The following is a 27,185-nucleotide window of genomic DNA, read 5'->3' as shown; positions in this document are numbered from 1 at the left end:
ACTCGATCTTCATGTTTGAGACATTTTTCACTTTTCCTTTTTCCTATTTTGTCAAAATGCATATTTGATCATAATTGGGTTACGTATATATGTATTTGATCATAATATGTTTGTCAATATAACTTATTTTTGAAGTAGAAATTAGAATGTATTCTATAACATATAACTTTTGTATGTAAAACAATGTTAAAATTTGAAAACGCTTTCAAATCTTTAAAGAATAGCACTCTCAAACGAGCTTTCTATCTTATTCTTTAATTTTCGTGATATATTTTGAAAAATAAATTTCTAAAATGAAGATTCGATTCTTGTTAAATGCGATATTGAACCATATTATTATGGCAGACTCATTGTAAGGTTTAGTCAATTCTCACACCCCGTTAATATAGATACTTTTGTTTGTTAAAAAAGAAATAAAAAATAAAAAATAAAAAATAAAAAAATAAAAAAATAAAAAACCACACACAAAAGGGTGGATTAGTAATTGAATTAAAGTCCTTGCTTCGTTACCACTTCCCAGTTACCACTGCTGCGCGCCTTCTTACCAAATTGTTCTCCCGCTTCCATATTTGTCCACACTGCCACTCTCTCTTTCTCAGACAAAACAACCCGCAAACCCTAACCCTAGCGACCCCAATTCTCCTCCGCTCCCTCGCAAAGTCGGCGTCTTTCAGCGTCTCCCTCAACTGTACGTCTCCAAACCCTAATCTCACCATCTCTCCTCTGTTAATTTTGAAACATTTCGTTTTTCTTTTTTTCGGGTTTGAACCCTAAATTGGGTCCGAGTCCGAATGCAATTTGGGGCTTATTTGGTTCTTCGTTTGTTGTGGATTCCTGTATTTTTTTATTTATTTAAATTTATATTGGGATTCCTATCCGAGAACCGCAATTGAGTTCTAAAGTGGGCCCTTTGACCTGTACGGATGGGACCCGCTTGGAGTCCGGGTTGGGTCAGTGGGTTCCGGAATCCGTCTCCGATCCGGCCATTTCCAGAAGCTCGTCTTTCCCAGCCTAATTTTAGGCCTTTCTGAAATCTGAAATGCCCGACCCGCCTTCTCTCTCCTCATGGACCCGGTTCAATCTCGGGTCGAATTTCAAGACCAGACTTAATGTAATGTTTGCTGATAGCAGAAAGCAGAAAGATGCCTTCTTTCTCTCTCTTTTAGTAAAGAATTAGGCATCTTGATGTAATTATGGATTTGTTGCAAACCCGTAAATTTTTGAATTGATGATGCTTGTCATTGTAAATTTTCCAATGCATGTTTGCTATGCAGATTGCGTTACTTGTAGAATGTGCTTGCACCGATGTCGTAGTTATTTTACAACAACCCTTGTTTGGATTATGGTAGAGAGTGAGTCTTCCTGTACTGCATTGTATGTTCTGCAGTTGGCAGGGATGATGCCTTGCTTAATGGTTCATACCCATCAGTTGTTGTAAAACTATCGATTGACTCCTCTCCTCAATCCAACTATTTGTTGTGTGTTTTATTGAGATGACTGTGCACATTTCTGTCCTCAACACATGTGAATTATAACACTCTGGAGTAACCTTTACAATTAATGCCATTTTTCTGCTGAAAAGAAGAGAAGTACATCAGTCATCATCAATCCAAAAAGCTAAATCGAGATTTGTGTTCTTTGAACTGGTTGATGTTGTATTTACACGGGTCAAATCGTGTTTCTCAATTGGGTCATAACATTTCCATATGATACGCCTGTTCCATTCTGTTAGTAGTTCCTTTTCTTTTGCTGTCTAGCTAAGCCTCTTTGAACTGGTTGATGTTTTTTTTTTTGGAGAAATTTGTTACTTTACAACCTGCACAACTTATTACTTCAGTTAATTTTGCACCTCAACATATATTTTATTTAGTGTCAGCATGAGTGTAGGGCATTTGGATAATTGTTTTACCAATTTTACCTATACAGATATGCAACTCTCATGCGTTTGTAAGATTTGCAGTGCTGTCACTTTACATTTTTGGGTTGTGACGCATAAACAGAAGCCTGCCACTATTTTTTTGTCATGTAATTGTTAATCATAACTATGAGACTATTATTAATCCTTTTAGATTGTTTCAACTTCTGTTGTGTGAAAATGCACGGGCAAACATTTGTAATGTTTTTCTTTTTAAATAAAAAAACATATGTTGTCTTATGAAATTTTTATTGAGGGAGAATTGATAATTTAAGAAAGGTTGGTAGTCATATCTTTGAGTCGACTTCTTGTTTTGGTTTTTTCTCCGTTTTTTCTTGTCCTTTTGGGTTAGTAATCCTGCTACTAATAATATATATATATGTATATACATTTTTTTTTTGATGTGCAGGTACTGGTGAAGTACTAAGTCAATGCAATGGATATGTCCAATGCGGTGAACATCAAATCATCCAGATTAAAATCTGTCGTGTGGAATGACTTTGATAGGATTAAATTGGCTGATAACACATGTATTGCTGTTTGTAGACATTGTAAAAAGAAACTCAGCGGATCCAGTACCAGTGGGACATCACATTTGAGGAATCATTTAGTTAGGTGTCAGAGAAGATCTAATCTTGGCATACCTCAACTCTTTGCAGCAAGAGGAAAGAGAAAGGAAGGGACTTATTTCAACTTGAATCAACGGCAGAAAAAGGATGAAGTTATTAACCTTGTGAATATTAGGTTTGAGCAAGAGCAGACAAAAGATGACATCATTAACTATGGAAGTAATAACTTTGATCAAAGGCGGAGTAGGTTTGATCTTGCCCGAATGATTATTTTACATGGGTATCCCTTGGATATGGTTGAGGATGTTGGATTCAAAGTGTTCGTTAAGAATTTACAGCCATTATTTGAGCTTGTTACATCTGAAAGAGTTGAGGCTGACTGTATGGAGATATATGTGAAAGAGAAGCAAAAAGTGAATGATGTGTTGGATAAATTGCCTGGTAGAATCAGCCTTAGTGCGGATATGTGGGCTTCTTTGGATGGTGCTCAGTACTTGTGCTTGACAGCACACTATATTGATGAGTCTTGGCAGTTAAAGAAGAAGATTTTAAATTTTATTGTCATTGATTCTTCTGATACAGAAGACAAGCATTCAGAAATTATCATGACATCGTTAATCGAATGGGATATTGACCGCAAGTTGTTTTCTATGACATTTGATAGTTATTCCACTAACGACAACATAGTCATTAGAATCAAAGACAGGCTGTCCCAAAACAAGTTACTTTATTGTAATGGTCAGTTATTTGATGTACGTTGTGCAGCAAATGTTCTTAATATGATGTTTCAGGATGCCCTAGAAGCACTTTGTGAGATTACTGATAAAATTCGAGGAAGTATACGTTATGTCAAAAGTTCGCAAGCAGTACAAGCAAAATTTGACGGGATAGCTCAACAAGGTGGAGATCAGAGTAAGAGATTCTTATGCCTAGATAATCAAATGCAGTGGAACTCTACATATGTTATGCTTGAAATTGCTTTGGAGTACAGGGAAGCATTTTATCTTTTGCATGCAAATGACGTTGTCTACACAATGTGCCCATCTGATATTGAATGGGATAGAGTTAGTGTCATTACGAGCTACTTGAAGCTCTTTGTTGAGGTTACCGATGGTTTCACAAAATTCAAGTCTCCGACTGCAAATTTGTATTTTCCTGAGCTTTGTGAAGTACACTCGCAGCTGAATGAGTGGTGCAAGAATCCAGATGATTATATCAGTTCTCTCGCTTTTAAGATGAGAAGCAGATTTGAAGAATATTGGCAGAGATGTAGTTTGGGCTTAGTGGTTGCAGCGATATTAGATCCTCGGTTCAAGATGAGAGTGGTAGAGTATTATTATGGGCAAGTTTTTGGCAGTGGCGCTCCAAGCCGGATTTCTGAGGCTATTGAGTGTGTCAAGGCACTGTATAATGAACATTCAAACTGCTTAGCTTCCCTTGATCAAGGTGTGGCTTGGCAAGTAGGTGATGGTTCTCACTTGCCCGGTTCTGAAAGGGAGTCAGGGGATAGGCTGAGTGGTTTTGATAGATATATAGAGGAAACTAATGAGGCTGATGGAACAAAGTCAGATTTGGACAAGTACTTGGAGGAGCCTGCCTTCCCCCGTCATGCACAGGGATTTGACATATTAAATTGGTGGAAAGTTCATGCTCCTAGGTACCCTGTCCTATCTATGATGGCTCGCAATGTGTTGGGAATTCCTGTGTCAAAAGTTGCGATGGACTCAGCATTCAACACCGGAGGAAGAATGCTCGACCGTGATTGGAGTTCCATGAACCCAGGTACCGTCCAAGCATTGATGTGCGCACGAGACTGGATACGAAGTGAACTAGAAAGTTAAATTAGGTCAATTTTGTTTCCTTTAACTACATTTTCGAGATAGATCTTTCAGGTATTCCTGTGCAAATTGGAAAGCCAAATTGTATGGGCCTCGTTTCAGTTCTTCTGCTTTCATTAGGTCTTTCCATCTCTCAGTAAACTCCTCTCCTGGATTATTCCAGATATTGTACATAGAACTGAAATATTATGTCTTAAATTTTACAGAGCTGGATTCTGATGTTAGCGTTTCTATTCAAATTGAAGTTACAAATATTTTATGCACTCATGATTGTTTAGACCATATGTTTAGTAAGGATAATTTAAAGTAACCTTTTGGTTGTTGCAAAGCGAACTTGGCATTTTCAGTTTGTTTATTTATTTATAAAGGGACATGATAAACGCACACCTTGTTTGTTTAATCTTGTTCGTTGTTTTCGTTTGATTTAGTTGATCTGACGGCCAGAAATAAAAAGAGGGGTGTTAGGGACTAAAAATAGTGTGGAAATCACTTCTTTATAAATATAAGTTGATATTGGAGAAAGAGAAATTGAACTCATGATCTCGGGTGGAGGAATGGATGTCGCCCTAAGCCCCTAGTCCCATTAATGTGAATAAGAGGTAGACAATTTGGCAGGTTATGCATGATTTAAGAGACCGCATGCCTCTCCATGGTAAATGGTTTACTGCTTATAATTAAACTTCTAACTGGTGTTGTAATTGAAGTTCTGATCCTTCTGGCTTAAGAAATGTGCTTTTCTGAAAAGCATTCTGACCACACTTTGGAACTTGCTTGCTTTCAGTATAAGCCAAAAGAAAGAAAGAAGTGAACAGATTATGGTGTGTTTGCCTAGTTCATGGATAAGCCTTTATTCAATCAAACATACAATCTTCAAAAGTAATAAATTCCCTGCGGAATGGGGAAAGAACAACAACATAATAAATTCCAAAACCAGAGCCAAAACAACAACAGAAAACAAAGCTCAACTCAACTCAACTAAAACATGACCTACAAACAAATTAAGCTTCACTTGTTTTGTGGAATAAAAGATATGCATATGTTTACAAAATCAAGTGGTCTTTAAGTAAGGATGTGAAGAACTGTTTCACATTGGAAAGTTGGGAAAAGTGACCTTGGAAGGGCTTGATAAGGTGTTGGGTCACTTCCTCTGTTGCTAACTAATTTTTAAAATGGAATGTCAACTTTGTTTATAATATCAAAATAATTAATAGTTTGCTCACATGAAGTTTGGCTAAAAACACCCAGCAACCTTCCATTGAAAATAAGCCCAATGAGCCCATATTTTCAGAAACCACAGAAAAATAATTGTTCTCTATCCATAACTGGTTTTGCTTCTTTGAAGAAACAAAAGCCCCTTTTCTTGTTTGGTACGAAAATTTTAGCTGGCTTCAATTGGGAATAAATTCACCATGTTATTTTTTTACCATACATTATTCTAATTTCAAACACCATTTCCACAGCATTGTGCTACAAAGGACTTCAGAATTTCGCAGAGTAGGATTCTCTCCCTTCCTATTCCTATTCCCTTCCCTCACTTCCTCTCACATATTGTTTTTTGCCTTATTGTCTTTATAAAAAAATCAATATAAGATTTTGATGTGATTAAACCGTAACCGTTCAAATAGAAGGGGAGGGAATGAGAGAAAGATTAGAGCACTTCTACCGTGTGCTCCAGCCTGAGTGACAGGCGCAAGAACAGGGCCGAAGAGCCGAAGTGATGAAGCCCAGTGTGTTAGCAATGGAGCTCGAGTGGGCCCGAGGGAGAGGCCCGTTAGGAGTTGCCAGCCCGAGAGCCCGAAGGCCACGTGACAAAGGCTGACGTCTGCATAGCCTTTTCGACCCTGTCCAGTCAGGAGCTCATTGGCAGTGACGGAGGCCTCCAAGCAGGTGCTAAAATGGCGCCGCCGCGGGGGTTTGAGAGCGAAGTAGCAGATGGGTCGAATTATAGGAGGTAAGAGATTCATTCTCTCGTTGTTTTAATCTCTGCAAGTAAATTCTCAAGCTTTTAGTTTCTGGGTTTTGCGCTTTGCAATCTACTCGGGATTATTCGCTGTAAAACCCTCAATCCGTTTCGGATCGATGAGAAAATTTGAACTTTGAAAACCAGTCAAGGAGGAGTTTCAGTTCAACTTTTTGATTCTGCAAGGGAGCTAATTGCAGCTTATGCATGGAGCTTTTCGAAATGGAGGAGACGGGGTTGGAGGCTTTGAAAAATGTGGAGGCTGAGTGGGATTAGAGGATTAGAAGAGATGGGTTTTTGAAATCTGTTGCACCAATTGGGAGTATTTTGCTGTATAAGGAGATTTGTTATTTTGTATTATTTTATAAATAAAAAATACTAATATTTTATTGTGTATTGTCAAGTCTATTTACTGTAAGGGTGAAGATGCAAAAAACAGTTACTGTTTATTGGATGGATTAAATAGTAAATAGTCCGGAGGGGCCTTTGCAACTATGGAGTTTCTCTTAGGAAGGGAGAGAATCATTCTCCTTCCTTTGGCACAAGACAAATGACATCATCTTGTGATCATCATTATAACAGCCACAAGCATCAAATCTCAAGGATGTGAAATGTTTTGATCAAGGTTTTTAGTACGCATCAATGTATATATAATATATACTGAGATCTTCACTGTTGGATTCTTTGTTGTTTCTTATCCGCAAATCAAATCATTCATTCATCAAGTACATGTCATAGTAGAGGTTTTTTGTATTGAGTACTTTGTTTTCCAATAGTTGAAATTACCACTTTCATTCACATAAAAGAATTTCGTAGAATTCTGATATCTGGTTGTTTAGGCATTGCCCATTTTTTGTAAAGAAGCCTAATTTTTTAGGAAATGTTCAAATCCAAACCAAACCCAGCTTGTAAATCGTATCATTAATTTTGTACCAAGGTCTTTACAGTTCTTCTGGCATACATGTAAAATGAAATTATCAAAATTAGAAGAAAAAAGCACAATGTCCTTGCAAGTTTGTTGTCATATAAATTATACTTCAAGCATTCAAATTCCTCTTTTATGTGGTAGGAATGTGACAGGGTATGTGGCATTTATGGTATTAGGAATAAGCATTGAAAACCTCAGCTTCTTTCACCATCATTTCCAACTTCAAATGTAACATCATTGTAGCATCATCTTGGTCCCTCTCACTCTTCACAATATATCATTGAGAACTTTAACAAAAAATTTCCGGTATTGTTCATTTTAACGAAAAATCACATTTTTACACTAAAAAGTCAATCATGGTACTATTCACTTTACTCTTTAATTTGTCATTATCGTTAAAACTCAAAGTTTTCAAGCATTTTTCATTAGTTTTTCTTATATCATTCAATATATAATTATTTATAAATCTTACAAGAGAAATTATACATATACCCTTTCTATCCCCTTCAAAATATATTTTTATGTTGGTTTTATTGAATTTATTCAATTCGATGACCAAAATTAAAGAGAAGTGTGTAGAAGAAGAAAAAAGTGGGGTTTGTCTTAGGTACTCCAGCTTACCAGGTAATCTAACATTTAAACAATCTTCACTGTTTGATTTCTTTGAGTCAAATTTTTATTGTTCACTTTTTAGACTACTTAATAATTCTGAACTATTAAAGAAAAATTAAAAAAAAAAAAAAGTGTCTAGTTATCGTTTGCTTTTTACAGTGCATGATGCATTATGGCTTGTACACCATATTGCGTTGGTTCTATCTCACCCCCCCCCCCCCCCCCCTCTCTCTCTCTCCTCCAATAGAAAGAAAAAGAAAGTAAAAGGTCATCCTATATAACAATGCGTCCTATTCAGCTTTGCCAACTTTTGCTTTGCCCACAACTTGCACCTAAAATGACATGGGAGATGTTGTGCATAAAATCTCTGTGGAAATGATGCTTGCCATTTTGTGATAGTGATACACACTTTAAACAAGTCGTGAATTTTGTTGCGATTACTCGTGAGCGACCGCAAAAATATAGGAAATTAAGAGCGTGAAGAATCTCGTACGACTTCAAGTTGGTCGAAACTTAGGGTTCATTCTTTTGTGCGTGCAAAACGGTGTAAAAAGAAAACCATTCTTTGGCTCCTTATAAGTATAGAGTCATTATGTTATTTTTATTATCAATCACAATCTCTAAAAAAAAAAAAAAACAGTCACAATCTCCACATGTCCATACTATGAGGATGTGAGGAAACATCCTTCATCGAAGTTTACAAAATCTTACAAGTCCTTATAAGAAGTTGGACCGCTCCAAATGGTTTTATAATAATTAAAACATCAATTTTTTTATAGTATTAGAGCATGTTGGCTCATGCGTGAATTTCAATGGCCACATGCATTCAATGCCACCCTATTTTTATTGTTCTCGTGTTGTATACGTGATGGGGAGTCAGAGAATGTGAAGAGATGTTCCACATCAGAATTTTATATAACAAACCTTGCATGTCCTTGAGCAAACAAAGTTCAACCGTATATCCAAGGGGATACATTATACATAAGATGATGTGATTATTTAGAAGAACTTCAATATATAGTGAAGACATATATATATATAGTTAGCTTGAAACAATATGCACCAAAAAACACTTATGCATAAAATCAAAGCCATCCCATAAAACGATCTCATGTTTGGTTGTGTTACACTCTATGTACAAATATTGGAATACAAAATTCAAGAAAAATAGCACGAAAATGTAGTTGGGAGGAAATTACTTACGTTCGGTCATGGTGTTAGAGATCAGAATTTATGAGCTTTCATACATGCACAACAATTATGGCCTTGTACTACACATGTATCATGGCAATATATTTGTTTAGATATGGTTTAATATGAAATCATATCTTACTAGATTAGGGTTAGAATTAGGATGGTGGCTATTAATGCTACGAGGAAACATCACTTGTATGTTTGTTAGCTTATGTAATACTTACCGATCAGGTCCATGCTCCAATCAAAGTAGTAACTGCTATATATAGCTAGGGCTAACTAATTCAGATCCTTCTGGATACATGCCATGATATCCTACAAAATCCTGCATCGTAGAGATTGATCGATCCATATAGTCTTGCATTGCCGGCCATGTCAAATGCGTATAATATTTGCACATATGTGATTATATGTAATACAAGACTACATGAGAAATATCAACTGTGTACATTTCAGCATGATAAGTTGAAGCAGTAAGAGCAATTCCACCCATTTTAAAAGGGTAAGGGTAAGGTAAGGGCAATGAAATTGTCCTTAATATTCACTTTAAACACTAATTGCCTTTGTGTAAGTCCACTTGTTTGGGAAGAGAGAGGGTAAGGACAAATGAGATTACTTTTCACATATATATTTTTTATTTTTTCTTTATGTTTTCTTGGCTTCATCCTTCACATATCATTAATTATTTCTTGAATAAAGTCTAATTTAATAAATTATTTCAAATACAAGAAAAAAAAAGCATAGCATTACAACAAACATAATTAATTTTAACCTAGGGGATAAAATTAGTGCGGCTCCGTCCGTCTTCCCTTAGAGTATTGAACTTCCTCATCTTCTGTGGTAAACCTTCTTCTTATGATGCGATTATTTTCACTTCTCCAAAAATATTTTGAATTAGGAGACTCATCCTCGAGGCATCAGGACATGATCTCCCGATTCTTCTCCTCTTGCCTTTCTTGCCTAGTTAACTCCCTTTTTCTCGCTTTTCATCTCTATCTGTGTCTTGCTCATATGTTAACCTGTCTCATTCCATATTCATTGCATATTGACAAGCCAATTCGTCAACAAATTTTGAATAATCATTATTTGAAGAACTCCCTATTGCACAGCTTTTTCCTTAGTACCCTTCTTACCAATAAGCCTCAAGGTTTCTTCAGTTTGTGCGACCGATTCAATTAGGGTCTCCAATGGCGACTCTTCAGTAGTTGATTCTTGCAATGGAGTCTTATTCAACTGAACTTGTGGACCAATATGTAGAACTTTGTCCTTCGGAGTATGCTTTACAATGTTCCAACTTTTGTGTCTTGTGAATGGTTTTCTTGTTATCAAGATTGAACCACATTTGAGCTTGTACTAGTTGCTAAAAAAAAATTGTAAAACAACATAAAGATTTATTAATAATAAAATACTATAACCACATTGGCTAAATTGTTTCCACTTTGATAAATTCCTTCTTTTGCAAGGGCTTCTTACCAAGCTTTCAAATATTTATGCCAATGTTTATACCTACTCGACAAATTGTGCGTGAATCTTATTCCACATGTGCCGCATCCTCATCTCATTTCATGGGATCGAGTCATGAATAACAAGCATCCAAGCCTGAAGCAAAGCAACATCTCCCCAGTTGACCAATTTGACTTCTCATAATTTTTTATTTTTTGTAACAAAAGGATTTGGAATGTAGAAACCAAATATAGGAGATGGTAGTAAAAATAAATATTGAGTTGTGGTGTAGAGAATGAAAAATATTATTGGAAATTTACAAAAAAAAAAAGGATTTTTTTTGTTTTCTTTTTTGGATTTTTTACTGTTAGAGTAACCTTGGTCATTGATTTTCAAAATTAATATCGTTGGATGCCCAGGATCTTGCCACGTGGTACCTTTAGTTAATTAATCTCATGTAGCCATAGTTCTTCACAAACAACACTAGTGCACCAAAAGGGGAAAATTCTAGGTTGTATATATGAATCCATTATCCGTTAACTTTTGTAATTGAGTCTTCAATTCCTTCAACTCGGCTGGCACCATCTATACGTTGTGTGAGAAATAGTTGTGCACAAAGTGGCTTAATAGCAAAATTAAGCACTCACTTAAAAGGCAACCCACAAAACTCCTGCACTAAAGGAATGTCCTCAGTGTTGGAGCTTAAAAAGACTTCACTACTTTGGAGATGTTTATCTCACAAAGAAGAATGTAATGCAGTGGAATTGATAGGCAAGAGAAAGAAAGAATACTCAAAGTATTACACAATATTTTTATTCACTCACAAACTTAGTACAAGAGGAAACACTCAAACACTCTTAGAAGCTTTGTTGCTTCTTCTCACTTGGCACTCTCACTTCTCACTACTTGCTCTCTTGTTTGTTACAAATGGTGTGGATGCCTTCTCCTTTTATAGGCATGGATGGAACCTTGGAGAATCATGGAAGCATCATACTAGAGATATCTAGATAATTCCACTACCTTCCTAATCTAGAATTATCTACACTAATCTTGTGTTTTGGTGGAATCTTCACCATTCTTCTAGACTCTTCCACCAACTTGAACTTTGCTAGAATTCTCTAGCATGTGCATGGGTTGGATCCATTATCTTTGGGCCAAGACAAGATTACAATTCAACATCCCCCATTAATCTTGTCTTGTGACATCGATTGAATTTCTCAATCTTATAAAGTCTTTTTGTTTGAGTGGCTTAGTGGAAATGTCTGCAATTTGATCTTGAGACTTCACGTATTCCACTTGTACTTCCTTTCTTGCAATACACTCTCTTATGTAATGATAACGGGTATCTATGTGTTTGCTCTTGTCATGGAACACCAGATTCTTTGCTAGAGCTATTGTAGACTTGTTGTTGACATAAATCTCTGTTGGCTCTTCTTATGGCATGCTTAATTCTTTCAGCAAGTAGCCAAATTACATGATAGACACATGAGGTAGCAACTACGTATTTAGTTTCGCAGATAGAGAGAGTGACAATCGGTTGCTTCTTCGACATCCATGTGAATGCAGTGTCTCCCATAAAGAACACAAATCCAGTAGTGCTTTTTCTATCGTCAAAATCTCCTACCCAATCACTGTCATTATACCCAGCAAGTTTGTAGTTATCAGAACTTGAATAGAACAAGCCAAAGTTAACAGTACCTTTAAGATATCAAAGAATTCTTTTGGCAGTCTTCAAATGTGTAGTTGTGGGATTCTCCATGTAACGACTGACTAATCTGATGGCATAGAGAATATCTGGTCTTGTGCAAGTCAAGTAGCGCAAGCTTCCAACTAGACTTTTGAAAAATGTTGGATCTACGATTTCTCCTTTGTCATGCTTGGTTAGTTTGACTCCACACTCCATTGGCGTGCTTATGGGCTTGCAGTCGTTCATTTTGAACCTTTTCAGTGTCTTCTTTGTGTAGCTTTCTTGGAGAATGAAAATACCTTCTTTATTTTGCTTGACTTTAATGCCTAGGTAGTATGCCATCAGCCCGATGTTGGTCATCTCGAATTCTTTGGTCATCACTCTCTTAAACTCTTCAAACATGCTTGGATTACTTCCGGTGAAGATTAGATCTTCCACATATAAGCACACAATTCGAATATCTCCATCTTTGACTTTGACGTAGAGAGCATGTTCATGAGGGCACTTGGTGAAGTTGCTTTCTTGGAAGCACTTGTCAATGCGACTATTCCATGCTCGTGGCGCTTTTTTTAACCCATAGAGGGCTTTCTTCAGCTTCAAAACTTTGTCTTCATGCCCTTTGATTTCATAGTCTGACGGTTGCTGAATGTAGACTTCTTCTTCAAGGACTTCATGTAGGAAAGCAGACTTCACATCCATTTGTTGAATCTTCCATTTGTTTTGAGCTGCCAAAGAAATTAGTAATCGTATAGTTTCCAACCGAGCAAAGGGTGCAAATACCTCATCATAGTCGATTCCGGCTCTTTAACTATAGCCATTCGCCATTAGTCTTACCTTGAATCTTTCGACCTCTCCATTGGCATTTTTCTTTGTCTTGTACACCCACTTGACTCCGATGGCTTTGTGTCATTTCGGAAGAATAACGAGTTCCCATGTATCATTCTTCTGGATTGCTTCAATTTCTTCATCCATTGTTTTCCTCCACTTAGTATCTTGCACTGCTTCTTGGAAGTCAACTGGTTCACAATCAGCAAAGAGACAGAAAAATGTAGGATTATCGAGTCTTTCAGCTACCTCATAGAGATATCATAGACTTTTTGTGCATGGTACTTCTCTTTCATTTAGACTCTCAATTGATGATGCTGACGCTGGTGAATTGCCATGATTGGTTGATGTTGGTGAAGCAGGTGGAGTAGTGGATTTTTGTTGAACCTCTCTTGCTTACACCATCATCCTTTGTTCATTCTCTTCTTCAAACTGAGGAAAGAAGTAAAGATCACCTGCATGAGAGCCAAAATCTCATTCTCCTTCTTCATTGAACATCATGTCTCGACTGATCACCGTCTTCCCATTGTTTAGATTATGCAGTTTATAGCCTTTTGAATTTGAGTCATAGCCGATGAAGATGAACTTCTCACTTCTGTCGCCGAGTTTGGTTCTCCTCTCGTCTGGTACATGTGCATAGGCTATGCTTCCAAAAACTCTTAGATGAGAGATACCTGGTTTTCTTCCACTCTATACTTCTTGTGGAGTCTTTCCCCACACACTTCTTGTTGGAGACCAATTGGATAGGTAGACAGCACATGCTACAGCTTCTGTCCACAACTCCTTAGGCAATTTCTTACTTTTGAGCATGCTTCGAGCCATGTCGAGGATAGTTCGATTTTTTTCTTTCCACCACACCATTTTGTTGAGGGGATCTTAGAATTGTCAAAGGTCGACGAATTCCATTAGCTTCACAAAATTCTTGAAATTCCTTCGAAGTGAATTATCCTCGATCAGATCTCATGGCTTTGATCTTGCAACCACTTTTTTTTTCAACGGCAGCTTTGAACTTCTTGAATGCTCCAAAGGCCTCTGATTTCTGCTTCAAGAAATATACTCAGGTTTTCCTTGAAAAATCATCAATGAAGAGAAGGAAATAATTATTTTTACCCAAAGAGCTTGGTTTTATTAGACTGCACACATCGGTATGAATGAGCTCAAGTGGCTTCTAGGCTCTTGTGGTCGACTCCTTTGGAAAGCTTTTCCTGAATTGTTTCCCAAGTAAACATCATTCGCAAGCTTGATCAAGGTGGCTGATGCACGGTAAGCCTCTCACCATCTCCTCATTGGATAATAACTCTAATCCCCCAAATTTAAGATGCTCAAAACGAAGATGCCAAAGCCAGGATGTATCTTTGTAGCATGTTTTGAGGCACTTTGCAACATCATTTTGAATATTCATAGGAAACATCATATTCTTTGACATTTTCACCTTGGCAATTAATCTTCCTTTGTCATCTCTAAGAAAAAGGCTATAATTTTTCACATGAATATCATAAACTTTTTCTAAGAGTTGACCCAAGCTCAAAATATTGCTTTTCATATTGGGCACGTAGTAGACATTTGAAATTAATTGGTGACCGCCATTTTTCAGAGGAATAAGGATGTTACCTTTTCCTTTTAGGGGTATTTTGGATTCGTCTCCAAAAGAAACGTTGCCACTCACTGATTCATTGAGCTCTACGAACATGCTTCTTCTTCCGCACATGTGGTTGCTGGCGCCGGTGTCAAGGTACCATGTATAGTCTTGGTCTCCATCATTGTTCTTGCATGCTAGTAGCACAAGGTCATTCTCTTATTTCTCTTCTTTCACATAGTTGACCTTCTCATCAAGTCTGTTGCTTGGAGCTCTACATTCCCAAGCATAATGCCCAAACTTTTGACAATTGTAGCATTGAACTTGAGATTTTTCATACCTCAAGTTTGAGTGTCCTTTTCCACGACCTTTTGTTGAGCTTTCTCCTCTTTCGTAGTTGTTATGGTTGTTGAAGTTCCAACCATGTCCACGTCTGCAACCTTGACCATGACTTCTTCCATACTGGCTTCTCTCGTTGTTGAAGCTTTCTTCTTTCTTCTTTGGCTGGACATGCGTCTTGAGGATTTGCTCATCATTCCCTTGTTTCTTCTTATGTTTCTCTTCATATGCTTGTAGTGAACCCATTAATTGCTCTATATTAATTTCTTCCAAATTTTTAGTTTCTTCAATCGTCAAGACAATGTGCTCGAACTTGGGGTTCAACGAGCGTAGTATCTTCTCCATAATTCTAACATCTTCTAACTTTTCTCCATTTCTTTTTAATTGATTGGAAATGGCTAAGACTCTTGAGAAATAATCAAAGATTGATTCAGACCCTTTCATATGTAGAGATTCGAACTCACATCTTAATACTTGAAGACGAACCTTTTTCACTTGTTCAGCTCTTTTGTAAGAGGTTTGAAGCTTCTCGTATGCTTGCTTGGCAGAGGTTGCACTCGAGACCTTCTCAAAGCCATTATCATCTAATGCTTGGTAGATGAGGTAGAAAGCCTTCTTGTCTCTCTTTCTTGAATCTTTCAAACTCTCCTTCTGGGGTTGGGACAACGTAGCTTCATCTTCTAGCTCAATGTAACCTTTCTCCACGACTTCCTATAGATCGTGTGCTCCCAAAAAGGCCTTCATTTTGATACTCCAATTATCGAAGTTGTTGTTGTCGAGCACTGGAACTTGGAAGGCTGCCATAGCTTTGCTAACCATAGCTCTGATACCACTTTGAAGGCTGTCATAGCGTTGCTAGCCATAACTCTGGTACCACTTTGTTGGGGCTTAAAAAGACTTCACTACTTTGGGGATGTTTATCTCACAAAGAATAATGTAATGCAGCGAAATTGATAGGCAAGAGAAAGAAAGAATACTCAAAGTATTACACAATATATTTATTCACTCACAAACTTAGTACAAGAGGAAACACTCAAACACTCATAGAAGCTTTGTTGCTTCTTTTCACTTCTCACTTGGCACTCTCACTTCTCACTACTTACTCTCTTGTTGTTACAAATGGTGTGGATGCCTTCTCCTTTTATAGGCATGGATGGAACCTTGAAGAAGCATGGAAGCATCATACTAGAGATATCTAGATAATTCCACTACCTTACTAAGCTAGAATTATCTACACTAATCTTGTATGTTGGTGGAATCCTCACCATTCTTCTAGACTCTTCCACCAACTTGAACTTTGCTAGAATTCTTTAGCATGTGCATGGATCTTTCTTTGTGCATGGGCTGGATCCGTTATCTTTGGGCCAAGACAAGATTACAATTCAACACTCAGGACTCACCTCACTCACACTTGTATCAGTGATATGGCTGTGTATATATGTTGTACTTCTTTTGTAGCAATTATATATCCAACTGAAACAACTGAATAACACACGGTGGAAGGACTTTATGCTCTTTACAAATCATAACCTCCGGACTCCTGAAAAAGCAACTCCCTTACAAGCGTGATGTATCTCATTTCTAATACTGATGTTAATTTCAACATCATTAAACATAACCAATATGACTAACACTTTCACTCGCATCATGAACAAGTAATTTCTCTAATTTATTTAGGGTGGCCATGCATTGTTACATATGTATGTAGAAACCATCTCTTAGATTGCCTACATTTTGTGGCATTGAAACCATATTGATGCAAATTAATGAAGGTAACAATGAATCGAAGGGGCTGCTCCATACTTACTATAAATGAACTAAAAAATAGGGGATTGTCATGAACACTTCACAGAACATCACATGGGAGTCTTCTTCAGTCACGTCACTACCCTTGTAAGTAACTATATGTTCTAATAATGCAGGGGAGAGAGAGAGAGAGAGAGAGAGAGAGAGAGAGAGAGAGAGATGAAAAACTTTGAACAGAAGTAGTACTCTTGGGGAGGTCAGAAAACAAATCTAGAATAAAAGGCCAACTCAAAAATCAAAGAAGCAAATAACATGGGAGGTCCTCTTATTTTGTTTTCTCTTCAAAAAGACCATGACCTCCATCTCCTTTTTTTTTCTTTACATGAAATAAAGCTCTTAGAGTGCAACCTGTAGCATAAAAGGGTTCCATTAAAAAAATAATTAAAATAAATAAAATCTCCATTCATAAAAATAAGTCACTCTCCAAAAGGAGAAATTTTTCATCGTGACAGGAACACGAGTGGTACACCATGTGTTATTATATAAGTGGTGGAAAGTTTAATTTTTTAAGTTATTAATTTGTTAACACATATATCTCACTATTTGTATAGTGACACGTGGTGTACCACCTCGTGTTCCAATCACATTGAAAAATTTCTCCTCCAAAATACGAGAAATTTTTCTTTATGACGGGAACACAAGTGATACACTACGTGTTTTTATACAAGTGGTGGAAAATTTTAATATTTAAGTTATTAACTTTTTAACACACATATCCCACTATTTGTATAGTAACACGTGGTGTATCACCACGTGTTCCGATCACACTGAAAAATCTCTCCCAAAAGACCCTTTTATCACCATCACACTTACACCTTCCCTTTTACCCATACATGAAGAAATGGACGGTTGATGGAGCATGAAAGCAATATACATCAAACCCTCTTTAGTTTTCTCCATCCCTCTTAATTTATATTTGTACTACTTCCTCTCCTCCATTACTATATAATCCAACCTAGCTAGGGAGAGTGATACACATTTATAGCAAGTATATTTCTAGACTATCACCCTTACAAAGCAAATAATGAAGGATATGTCGGGTGATGGTTGAGACGTCTATTTTTCCCGTCCTTAAATACTGATCTCTTTAAGCAAAAACCCAGTTTCCATTTCTGCAATTCTTCCTTCCCGTTGCCAATTGCAACCCCAATAGAAAAACTCAAAGTCAAGAAGTAATTATCTTCTTTTTGTTTATACATGCCTAATCTTTTATTCCTACTTTGCTTTGTTTTCCTTATACAAGTTGGTTTAGTGGTCTTCAAAAAAAAAAATAAAGCTCGCACGTAACTCATGATGTTAATCTATATCTATTGATTTATTACAAATATGGTTGTCAAAATTGATCTTGATCATGCCTTTTAATTAGAGAGTGTGGTTTTTGGTTTTTTCTTTGCTAGCTAGCTAACAGAAAAAACCACAATTCATCAATTTGGAGGGGTTTTTGCCATTTTTCATCCTTGCAACAATGGAGTTCCCAAATCAAGCACCCGAGAGCTCCTCCCAGAAAAAATTGGGAAGGGGCAAAATTGAGATTAAGCGGATCGAAAACACTACAAATCGACAAGTTACCTTCTGCAAACGCCGCAACGGATTGCTTAAGAAAGCCTATGAATTGTCTGTTCTTTGTGATGCTGAAGTTGCTCTTATCGTGTTCTCCAACCGTGGCCGCCTCTATGAGTATGCTAACAACAGGTTTGCATATTAATTTCTAATTTTCTTAATTTAACTATTTTGTTCTAGCACTTTAGCCTCTCTCTCTCTCTCGATCTCTAAGAGTTCTTCTGATTTGATCTTCAAGTAGTCTTAATTCAATTAATCACTGTATTCGTTTATATATATGATCTTAACTTTTCAGCTGGAAGCTAATTTTAATTATTTAGTTACACATAAAATTCTAATTACCAACGGAGCAGTTGAGATTAATTATTTTGTTCTTTTTGGTTTTGGGTGTGGCTAGCTAGGATGAAACTTGAGTAATTAAAGTGGCCCCAAAAGGGATCACATATATTTATTTTCTTCTTTTTGTTTGTTTTCCTTTATAAGCTTTGAGGCATATTTCAGCTTATCAACCAGAAAACTTTGATATTTGGGGTAATATATATATTTTTTATTTTCTTTATATATTGTGCTTATCCTTCTATAGCTTAGCTCTTTGTGTGGCTGGATGCAGATCTGTAGGATCACAGATAAAAGTAGAGGAAGTTGTGTATTAGTGATCCTAGCAGTTTTTGTATGATAACAATCTTAGGGTTACAAAGTGTTGCAGGTCTGTTAGATCAGCTTCCATGTATCTCCGTTGTTGTTAAACTCCTTTCTCTCTCTCTCTCTCTCTCTCTCTCTCCCCTCTTGCAGGTCTGTTAGATCAGCTTCCATGTATCTCCATTGTTGTTAAACTCCTCAACTCTCTGTCCCTTTCTCTCTCTCTCTCTCTCTCCACATGTCATCAAACAGCAGTCCATAAAAATTATGTCAGCAGCTCTCAAAGCTGTCCAACTCTCATTAGCCAGTTCCCTTCATCTCATGACGCTTCCTAAGTAAACATGTCAACTCAGCTAAGAAGTAAAATGGATATATATTATGTATATAAGTTAAAACCTAAATAAAAAAACTCCAATCAGATTGCCTGAACTACGTAATTTCACCACCTTTTTATAGTTATGGGAAATACATTAATTTTTGTTCTATTTATTTGCCGCTTTCTGGAACATAAAGGAGGAGGCTAGGGGTGTTGTTAGCTAGGGTTTCAGAAGTCAAATTACATATTAACCAAGCATACTTCAATCAGTCAGCTGCAAGTCTGAGATATAGGTTCAAAAGCCTAATGGATGTCTAAATTTTTATCGGAAAATTTTGAAAAAAAATCCAATTTTATAGCCAATCTTTTGAAATAAGTCCAATTTTTAGTAATTTTCGACTTTTGAAATATATCCAATTTTTAGTCCAATTGAACCCATATCAAAAGACCCCATTTTTATCTTATTTTCAACAGAAATCACACAAGAAATATGATTTTGTTAATTAAGGCTAAAAAACTCAAATGGGAATCTTTAAATCTTGTTACAGATCTATCATTATTCCTAGATTCTCTCCGGATCCCCTCACTGGGGATCAATTAATAACAACCGTTCATAAAAAATCGTGAGGCCACAATTTTTTTTTTTCATACAAAACGAGATTGCTTTACTTTTGAAAATATAAAAAGCATTAAATTGTGGCAGCACAATCTTTAATGAATGATTGATATTAATTAATCCCCCGGATTTCCAATGAAAAAATCCGAAGATAATCTAATTTCATTCCCAAACATTAAAGTATTTAAATTAACACAGAGGGAGACTGTTTTGATCATTGTGGTGGGTCTGGGAAGCTCGAACAGTACATCTTGTGTTTAGTGTTTTAAAACCCAAATTCGAGTGGCTGTTTATTTTATCATTTTACCTTCACTTTGGAGAAATTCTACGGTCTAGAGACCGGACCAGGTCCCCTCTACAGACCAAGACACGAAAAACCCTCCCTTAACCTACCTCTTGATTGGTCATACTAAGGGTGGTTTGGGAGTGAGGTGCGTAAAAAAAAAAACACCTATGAAAAAAAGCTGTGAGGGTTTTAGGTGTTTGGTAAATTGAAAAAAAAAAGGCTTATTTTAGAAACTGGTATGAGAATAAGCTGAAATAAAAGAAAAAAGCTGAAGATGCTATCTGCAGCTTTGGAAAAGTGGCTTTTTTTTCAAAGCACACGGAGCTATAGTGCTCATTTAATGAAAAGACCCACTATCAGACTGTTTTTTTTTTTCAAAAGCACTTTTTACAAAAAAATTTATCAAACACTATGCTGATTTATTTCACAGCCGTTTATTCTCACAGCACAGCCGCTTATTCTCACAACAGTTTTTTTTCAAAACACAGCAATACCAAACCAGCCCTAACTCTGGCCCGCATTTAGCCCATCCCCCTTTCACCATCCCTGATCCCGCATAGAAGAATCTCTCCTTACCTGGGGTTCTCTGATATTTCCCAGCCTAACCTTCACTCGTTTTTTATCATATTTAGTTTCTTGGTCAAAAATATAATAATTAAGATCTAACGATTAAAATATTCTCAAAAATAAAAAAAAATTCGCCTATTTAGTACATATGTCAGGAATTGGTATAGGGAAGCAGGTGCCTAGGGTTTCTTGTGTGAGTGAGTGAGCTGTATTGTTGTTTCTTTGAGTTTACAGCTTAGGAATCTTTGGTCACGTCAGACATGATGTTTCTGTTCGTCTAGTCCGGACAAAGAAGCCGCTATCACATAATGATTCCCTTCATTTTCATCTTTTCTTTTTACTTTTTATCATTTTTTCAACAGATATTATATTTATACATCTCAAATTACTTCTTTCAAATTTTTTTAATTTTTTAATGTTTTTCTATCAAATGTTAGTAGTATGTAGAAAATAATAAAAAAATTTAAAAATGTGGAAAAAGTAATTTGGGATGTGTGAATATAATCTTTATTTTCTAATATCTTCCCTTCATTTTGTTTCTTTTTATCTTTTGAGTTTCTGTGGTGAAAAAAGATGAAAAATAATTTTCCTTGTTCTCATTATGCATTATTATTAATCTATCTATGGAGGAGTCATTAGTCATGAAATCCTTCATCTTTCTGGAAACAATATCCTCAAGAAGCACAAAAGGAGACTTTAACTTATACCTCAAATTTTATGAGTGTATATATATATATACACACACACTGCAAAAACCCAGAAGAGGGAGAATCATGTTTAATTAGTATCCTGCTTCCCTTTTACTGAACCATATATAGATATACATAGATTTGTTTATTATTTACCTGCATATGCTCCAAGAAGAGTTGTGTGTGACTGTGACTCTGTGAAGAGAGAGAGAGAGAGATGAAAGAAGCATTTATGAAATGACTGAGAAATGGAGAAGACAAGTCAGTGAAGAAGAAATGCTAAAAATGGCTGCAAAAACAGACATCTTTGTCTCAAGAGAATTCAGAGACATAAAAGGAAATAAAATCTTTTTCAGATCTGTGAATAAAAATCACTTGTTAATACCCCAGTCTTGGTAAAATTTAAAGGGTCTTTTGGTGTTTTGGGGTCATCGAGGTGGGAATAGGATTGTTACTTAGGGTTATTGCTCATTGTGTAATGGGTTACTGACACGTGGAGTAGATTTAGAGATCGTGAGAGGGAGCCAATCATATATGGGATCTTCTGCCAGCATGGCAGAGGCAACCAATCACTGCATGGCTCGATGAAATTAAGGTAACAACTCTCCAAGAGTATATTGAATGCTTTTGTTTGGTTATTTTGTTTTCTTTTCTTTTGGGCAATTTTTGGTTCTGTTCCATGTTGCAGAACATCAACTAGGGACTACACATTAACAGTGGTGGAACCGGATCTGGCCATATAGCTTAGCCCTTTTAAAGTATTAATCTGTTTTGTATATTTAGTATCATTGGGTATTTATATATAGGGTTATTTTGGTTCTAATCCCTAATTAGCTTAATTGTTATACTGAAACTTTATTTATTTAAATATTTTGATTGAGGTCCTTAGCATCATGTATTTAATGTCCCACAAATTATGAAAATTGAACATATATATATTCTATGGATAAATGTTTGTTTATGTGGTAATTATATAGGGTATATCATCTTGTATGAAGCAAAGAAGATTACTTGAAAGCAAGCAAGATTTTAAAAGGCACTAGACGTTAGTTTGGCGGCGGGCAGGAGCCTAGCGGCGTAATTTTAATTTTAACTAAATTTATTATATAACATATAAATAATGTCTACTTATACTTAATATATATATATATATATATATATATATATAAGTGTATTGGAATACATAAATTGCAAAATAGAATGACATATAAATTATAAAGTATTGGAACATATAGAAAACATAGGGAACAAGCATATAATAAGTGTTCATCCAAGTATCTATCAAATCTCTTACAATTTATTGAAAAAACAGAATAAAAAATAAAGATCATTTATTTTATGTTTAAGCGAGAGTTGCGACCTAGGCGGTCTATGAGGGTACGTAGGCGAGTCTAGACAAGCACCTTAGCATGTTTAGTCATCATTTCTTATTATTAAACACGTAGAGATTAATCGTGGTTGTAACCAACTGCCTAATGTCTAGGTGGTTCTAAATGGGGATTTTTAGGACAATGCTTGGAAGTGAAATTAGATTCCAACTTTAAACGTCATTTTTTATTAATCAAAAGTATTGTTTTCTTATAATTTTTAATCAGTGTAATTCTTCTTTTAGTTTCACAAACTATTTAAGTAGTCAATTATAATATAGTTTTAATTCATGCGTCTTGGGTTCGAAACTCTCCTTCACCTAAATTATTGTAATAATCTGAATCCTCCCTTCTCCTTAATAATAATAATTTTTTTAAGTGGTCAATTATAGTACAATTTAACATAAATCAAACATAAACGATAACTCTAATCAATTTATGCATACCAATGTAATATGCACTGAATTCACTAATTAGTGCAAAAACTAAGAAGTGAAGTGGAACACTCATATCACAGTAACCATTCTAATTTATCAATTATGTCTTCGAGTTTCCTCACATCTCTCGCAAGCTAGAGCTATAAAACTGGAAGACTCACTCTTATCTATTTTTTTTTTTTTTTTTTAATCAAAGAAAATAAACTCATAGTTGTAGCCCGTGTCCAAGATTGGATATTTGGATTGGGTTGAAGAACTAATTAGATTCAATGTCCGCTAAATGAGAAAATAGATATCAACTTTTAATTTTTTTTTTTTATGACTAATTCCTCGTTTACTTTCAACTATAACAAAATTTGGGTGTTAGCATCCATTATTTCTTTCTTACAACAACATTGAATCTATGAGTTGTCTATTCCAATCCAACCCTTGACACCAAACGATGCCTATTATTATTCATAAATGTGGCTGTCTCTTCGTACAATATCAGTTAAACATGTTTGTCTAAGGAACTAGTGAAAAGTCTTATCCAATTAAGTATATCCCTTTTTTATCAACTAAAATGTAGACTCATGATATTCCAAATGTACTTGTTGGTACCCTAGGTATATACATGGCACACCATTAGATTAAGTTTAAGAATAAGGAGCATCGATAGCCACCATCCCAACTCCAATCCTAACCCTAATTTATTGGTGTAGTGTATAGCTAGGCCTAGGCCATCAACAAGTAAATTGTTGGTGGTTTTATTTTTGTGCGTATAATGTATCTCAGTGTCTGTGTGTGTATTTCTAGAGATTCTTTACATTATTTCTTTGAATTCTTAATTTTGGAGAAGTTCTTTTACTATAATTAACTTCCATAACTGTTGTTCTGAGTTGGGTCCATGATCAAGCAAAAAAGGATCATGCTAGCTAGGGTATCAATAACGTTTATGATTACTTCATATACGATATCAGTTTATTATGTCGAGGGTTAGGTTTCTATGTAAAGTATTGAAATCGTAATTTTCATGTGATCTAACACCCGAAAATATACATTAGGGATGATAGCTAGGAGTTTTACCTCACAAGTACAAGAATCAAGAAGTCGGATTCGATGAGATCCCACGAAGTTGTTCTTGCCTACACGACCAAATTAAGTCACCAAAAACCCTCAAAGATGTGATGATGGTTCACTTGGAAGTTGGAACTTTAATTTTTCTCAATGGGAGAGAAACAGAGAAAATATGCAAAAGGCTTGGCATAAAATTGGGTTGTTTGTGTTTGTTCTCTGCAACTAGGTATGAACAATAATTGCATAAAAGAGAGTGAGATAATAGAAGAAAGAAATATTGTTTTGATCTCTCAATGTGTGATGCTGCTTTCTTTGACTTATGATGTGTTATGGTTGGCCTCTAGGCGCCTAGCTTATCCCTTTGAGTGCACCATTTCTTATATTGGTACAATTTCTAATTAAAATACCTACAAAATGGGGCATTTCATTCCAAATTATTTAAGTGTTTGAAGAACCCCACAAAAAATTGGAAGCTTAACGTTAATTAGTTCTTTTTCTCTTAGTAGTGTTAGAGCAACAATCGACAGGTACAAAAAAGCATGCGCTGATCCTACGAACAGTGGATCTGTTTCAGAAGCCAACACTCAGGTAAACTCCTTTTAGGTGACGAATAGAACGGGTTAAATGTTCCAAAGAATTTATGTTTCTATAGCAGGTTTTGAAGTGGAAGTTCTTATGTACATTGAAAGCCTTATAGTATGAGTTTTTTCATCATTTTGTAACCACATAAACACAATATTAGGCAAGACATGTCTAGCATTAGTCTTAAATAATAGTTAATTTCTCTATAGATTAATCTTCCTTTTCTCCTAGCTAGATGACAATATGTCACTAAAACTGGCTATTTATATCCAATTTTGGTCACCTAATCCACACTGGCTAGCTAATTATAACCCTGAGCCCTAGAGAAGCAATTGCAATGCTCCTGATTCAAGTTTAAGCTTCCTCTTTTCCGGACATTCGTTTCATCTGCTGTTTATTCATTTAATTTGTATGTATTGAAACAGTTCAAATTGTTTTATGAGTTTGTCTAATGCTGTCACCACATACATGGCCTCAGTTTTATCAGCAGGAAGCATCCAAACTGCGAAGACAGATCCGAGAAATTCAGAATTCAAACAGGTAATTAAGTAGAAATAATTTCATTAGATAATTAACTACATTGTCTAATATCTGTCCGTCTACATATTCTGCAATGAACGATACGATCATAACTTATTCAGCCCCTTTCTCCAGGCATATACTGGGTGAAGCTCTTAGCTCCTTGAACGCCAAGGAACTGAAGAACCTAGAAGGAAGATTGGAGAAAGGAATCAGCAGAATAAGATCCAAAAAGGTACTCCATTTCCCTATTTTGGTTGCAAAAATTTGTTGAACTCTTTCACTTTTAATTAATCCCGACTACAAATCTCAACTGACGTGTACTCGGATAAACCGCAGAATGAAATGCTGTTTTCTGAAATCGAATTCATGCAAAAAAGGGTAACCTATTCTTCTACTATACTACTAAATTACATGCCTTTGGTGCCAAATTTCATTATTCATGTTACTTATACAACAATTTTACTTCTGAAAAACAATATTACGTGCACATTGTTTGTGCAGGAGACCGAGCTGCAACACCACAACAATTTTCTGAGAGCAAAGGTGAATCTCTCTTTCTCCCTTCAACTGCATAAGCCAATGCCGGAAAGGAAAAATTAACTACTAATACGAATGATAAAATTAATGTTACATGGTACAGATAGCTGAAAACGAGAGGGAAGAGCAGCAGCATACACACATGATGCCGGGAACTTCCTACGATCAGTCAATGCCTTCGCATTCTTATGACAGGAACTTCCTCCCAGCGGTGATCTTGGAGTCCAACAATAACCATTACCCTCACCAAGTCCAGACAGCTCTCCAACTTGTGTAAGATTTTTTTTACCATTACTGATTTACTAGTAATACAATTGATATTTTACTTTTTAATTCACATGCATATATATATACGGACGAGATAACCAGTTACTGTTGATCTTTGGATGCAGTTGAAATGCTGGACTGCCGTCTGATGTTCTTCTATCCATATCATCTGATCTGTTTTCTTAAATCTATGAGATAATTGGTTGTAGTTTTTATGTATATGGGAGAACCAGTTTGTTGTTCATGTTCTCTATAATATCAGAATTTTCTGTATTAACTAGCTACTCTTTCAACTATGATGACAAGTAAATTTGATTTCTCAACCTAATTAAAGTTTCCATCTCTATCATCTTGTTGCTCATGCGCATACATTTTGCATCCATTCTTAGTTTTTGCAAATCACAGTTTGAAAATGCATAAATGACTCGAAGTATACACACATAATAATATATGCATACGTGTTAGACCGTCTTTGACAAGTAAGTAGAAATGAATAATGCCAACATAATGAATGAAGTATTTTTGTTTCATACATTAAAACAAAGTGAATAGGAAAATATGTGCACACATGTTAAACTGTAATATATGTTTTCGCTGCGAAAATGGATATATGAGATTTGCCCTAGGAGCCTAAAAAGTGCAGGGCTAGGGTGATATAGCTAGGTTTTTGACTTTATAGAAGAAAAAATGGGCCATTGGGGAGAGTAGTTGAAATTTCTTGATCACTTTCACGTGAGCTGCTCATCCATCCGAGTCCGAGTGTGCCCAATATAGCCCAACAGCATAATATTGTGCATATCTTGTTTCACTTATTTGGGATAACATCCATCAGAGAAGAAGTACCACTCTCTCTACCATATCCTTTATTGGTAAATGTCATTTTCTCTGCACATATAGGACGTATGCATTCGGGACCAAGAACATAAAGATAATTTTGACCGAAAAAATAAAAAAGACTCAAAAGATAATTTGTAGATATGAAAATGTTAATGTGGATACATTTTATATGCATATGGTATAATCATTAGTTAACACACTTCAAACAAAAATAC

General features: G+C 35.8%; 2 protein-coding genes and 1 long non-coding RNA gene across 6 annotated transcripts; all 3 read left to right on the top strand.

Annotated features, from left to right (window-relative positions):
- Positions 1 to 520: 520 nt before the first annotated feature.
- Positions 521 to 4,585, top strand: LOC108169936 (zinc finger BED domain-containing protein RICESLEEPER 1-like). The gene is made up of 2 exons (XM_017324351.3): positions 521 to 688; positions 2,325 to 4,585. Exon 2 carries the CDS (start codon positions 2,352 to 2,354, stop codon positions 4,323 to 4,325), a length of 1,974 nt encoding a protein of 657 aa, XP_017179840.3. The 5' UTR covers positions 521 to 688; positions 2,325 to 2,351; the 3' UTR covers positions 4,326 to 4,585.
- A 1,607-nt stretch (positions 4,586 to 6,192) lies between these two features.
- LOC114822651 (uncharacterized) lies at positions 6,193 to 6,678 on the top strand. The gene is made up of 2 exons (XR_003770788.2): positions 6,193 to 6,273; positions 6,430 to 6,678. It is a non-coding gene; the product is annotated as an uncharacterized lncRNA (long non-coding RNA).
- Positions 6,679 to 17,662: 10,984 nt separating this feature from the next.
- LOC103405189 (agamous-like MADS-box protein AGL1) lies at positions 17,663 to 26,482 on the top strand. 4 transcript variants are annotated; one of them, XM_008344154.4, is made up of 9 exons: positions 17,663 to 17,864; positions 18,090 to 18,384; positions 24,729 to 24,813; positions 25,286 to 25,347; positions 25,462 to 25,561; positions 25,666 to 25,707; positions 25,831 to 25,872; positions 25,970 to 26,139; positions 26,259 to 26,482. In XM_008344154.4, exons 2-9 carry the CDS (start codon positions 18,158 to 18,160, stop codon positions 26,260 to 26,262), a joined length of 732 nt encoding a protein of 243 aa, XP_008342376.1. In that variant the 5' UTR covers positions 17,663 to 17,864; positions 18,090 to 18,157; the 3' UTR covers positions 26,263 to 26,482.
- The last annotated feature ends 703 nt before the right edge of the window (positions 26,483 to 27,185 follow it).

This window comes from Malus domestica, chromosome 17 (assembly GCF_042453785.1).
Source record: "Malus domestica chromosome 17, GDT2T_hap1".
Taxonomy (NCBI): domain Eukaryota; kingdom Viridiplantae; phylum Streptophyta; class Magnoliopsida; order Rosales; family Rosaceae; genus Malus; species Malus domestica.
Note: the sequence above shows the minus strand (reverse complement) of the source record. Positions and strands in the feature narration are given on the sequence as shown.

Bases quoted from the DNA above. Each gene is read 5' to 3' on its own strand.
- LOC108169936 (XM_017324351.3), top strand. From the start codon at position 2,352: ATGGATATGTCCAATGCGGTGAACATCAAATCATCCAGATTAAAATCT.
- LOC103405189 (XM_070816265.1), top strand. From the start codon at position 18,158: ATGGAGTTCCCAAATCAAGCACCCGAGAGCTCCTCCCAGAAAAAATTG. The intron at 18,385-24,713 runs GTTTGCATATTA...AACGTTAATTAG, and splicing joins TATGAGTATGCTAACAACAG to TTCTTTTTCTCTTAGTAGTG. The intron at 25,873-25,969 runs GTGAATCTCTCT...TACATGGTACAG, and splicing joins ACAATTTTCTGAGAGCAAAG to ATAGCTGAAAACGAGAGGGA.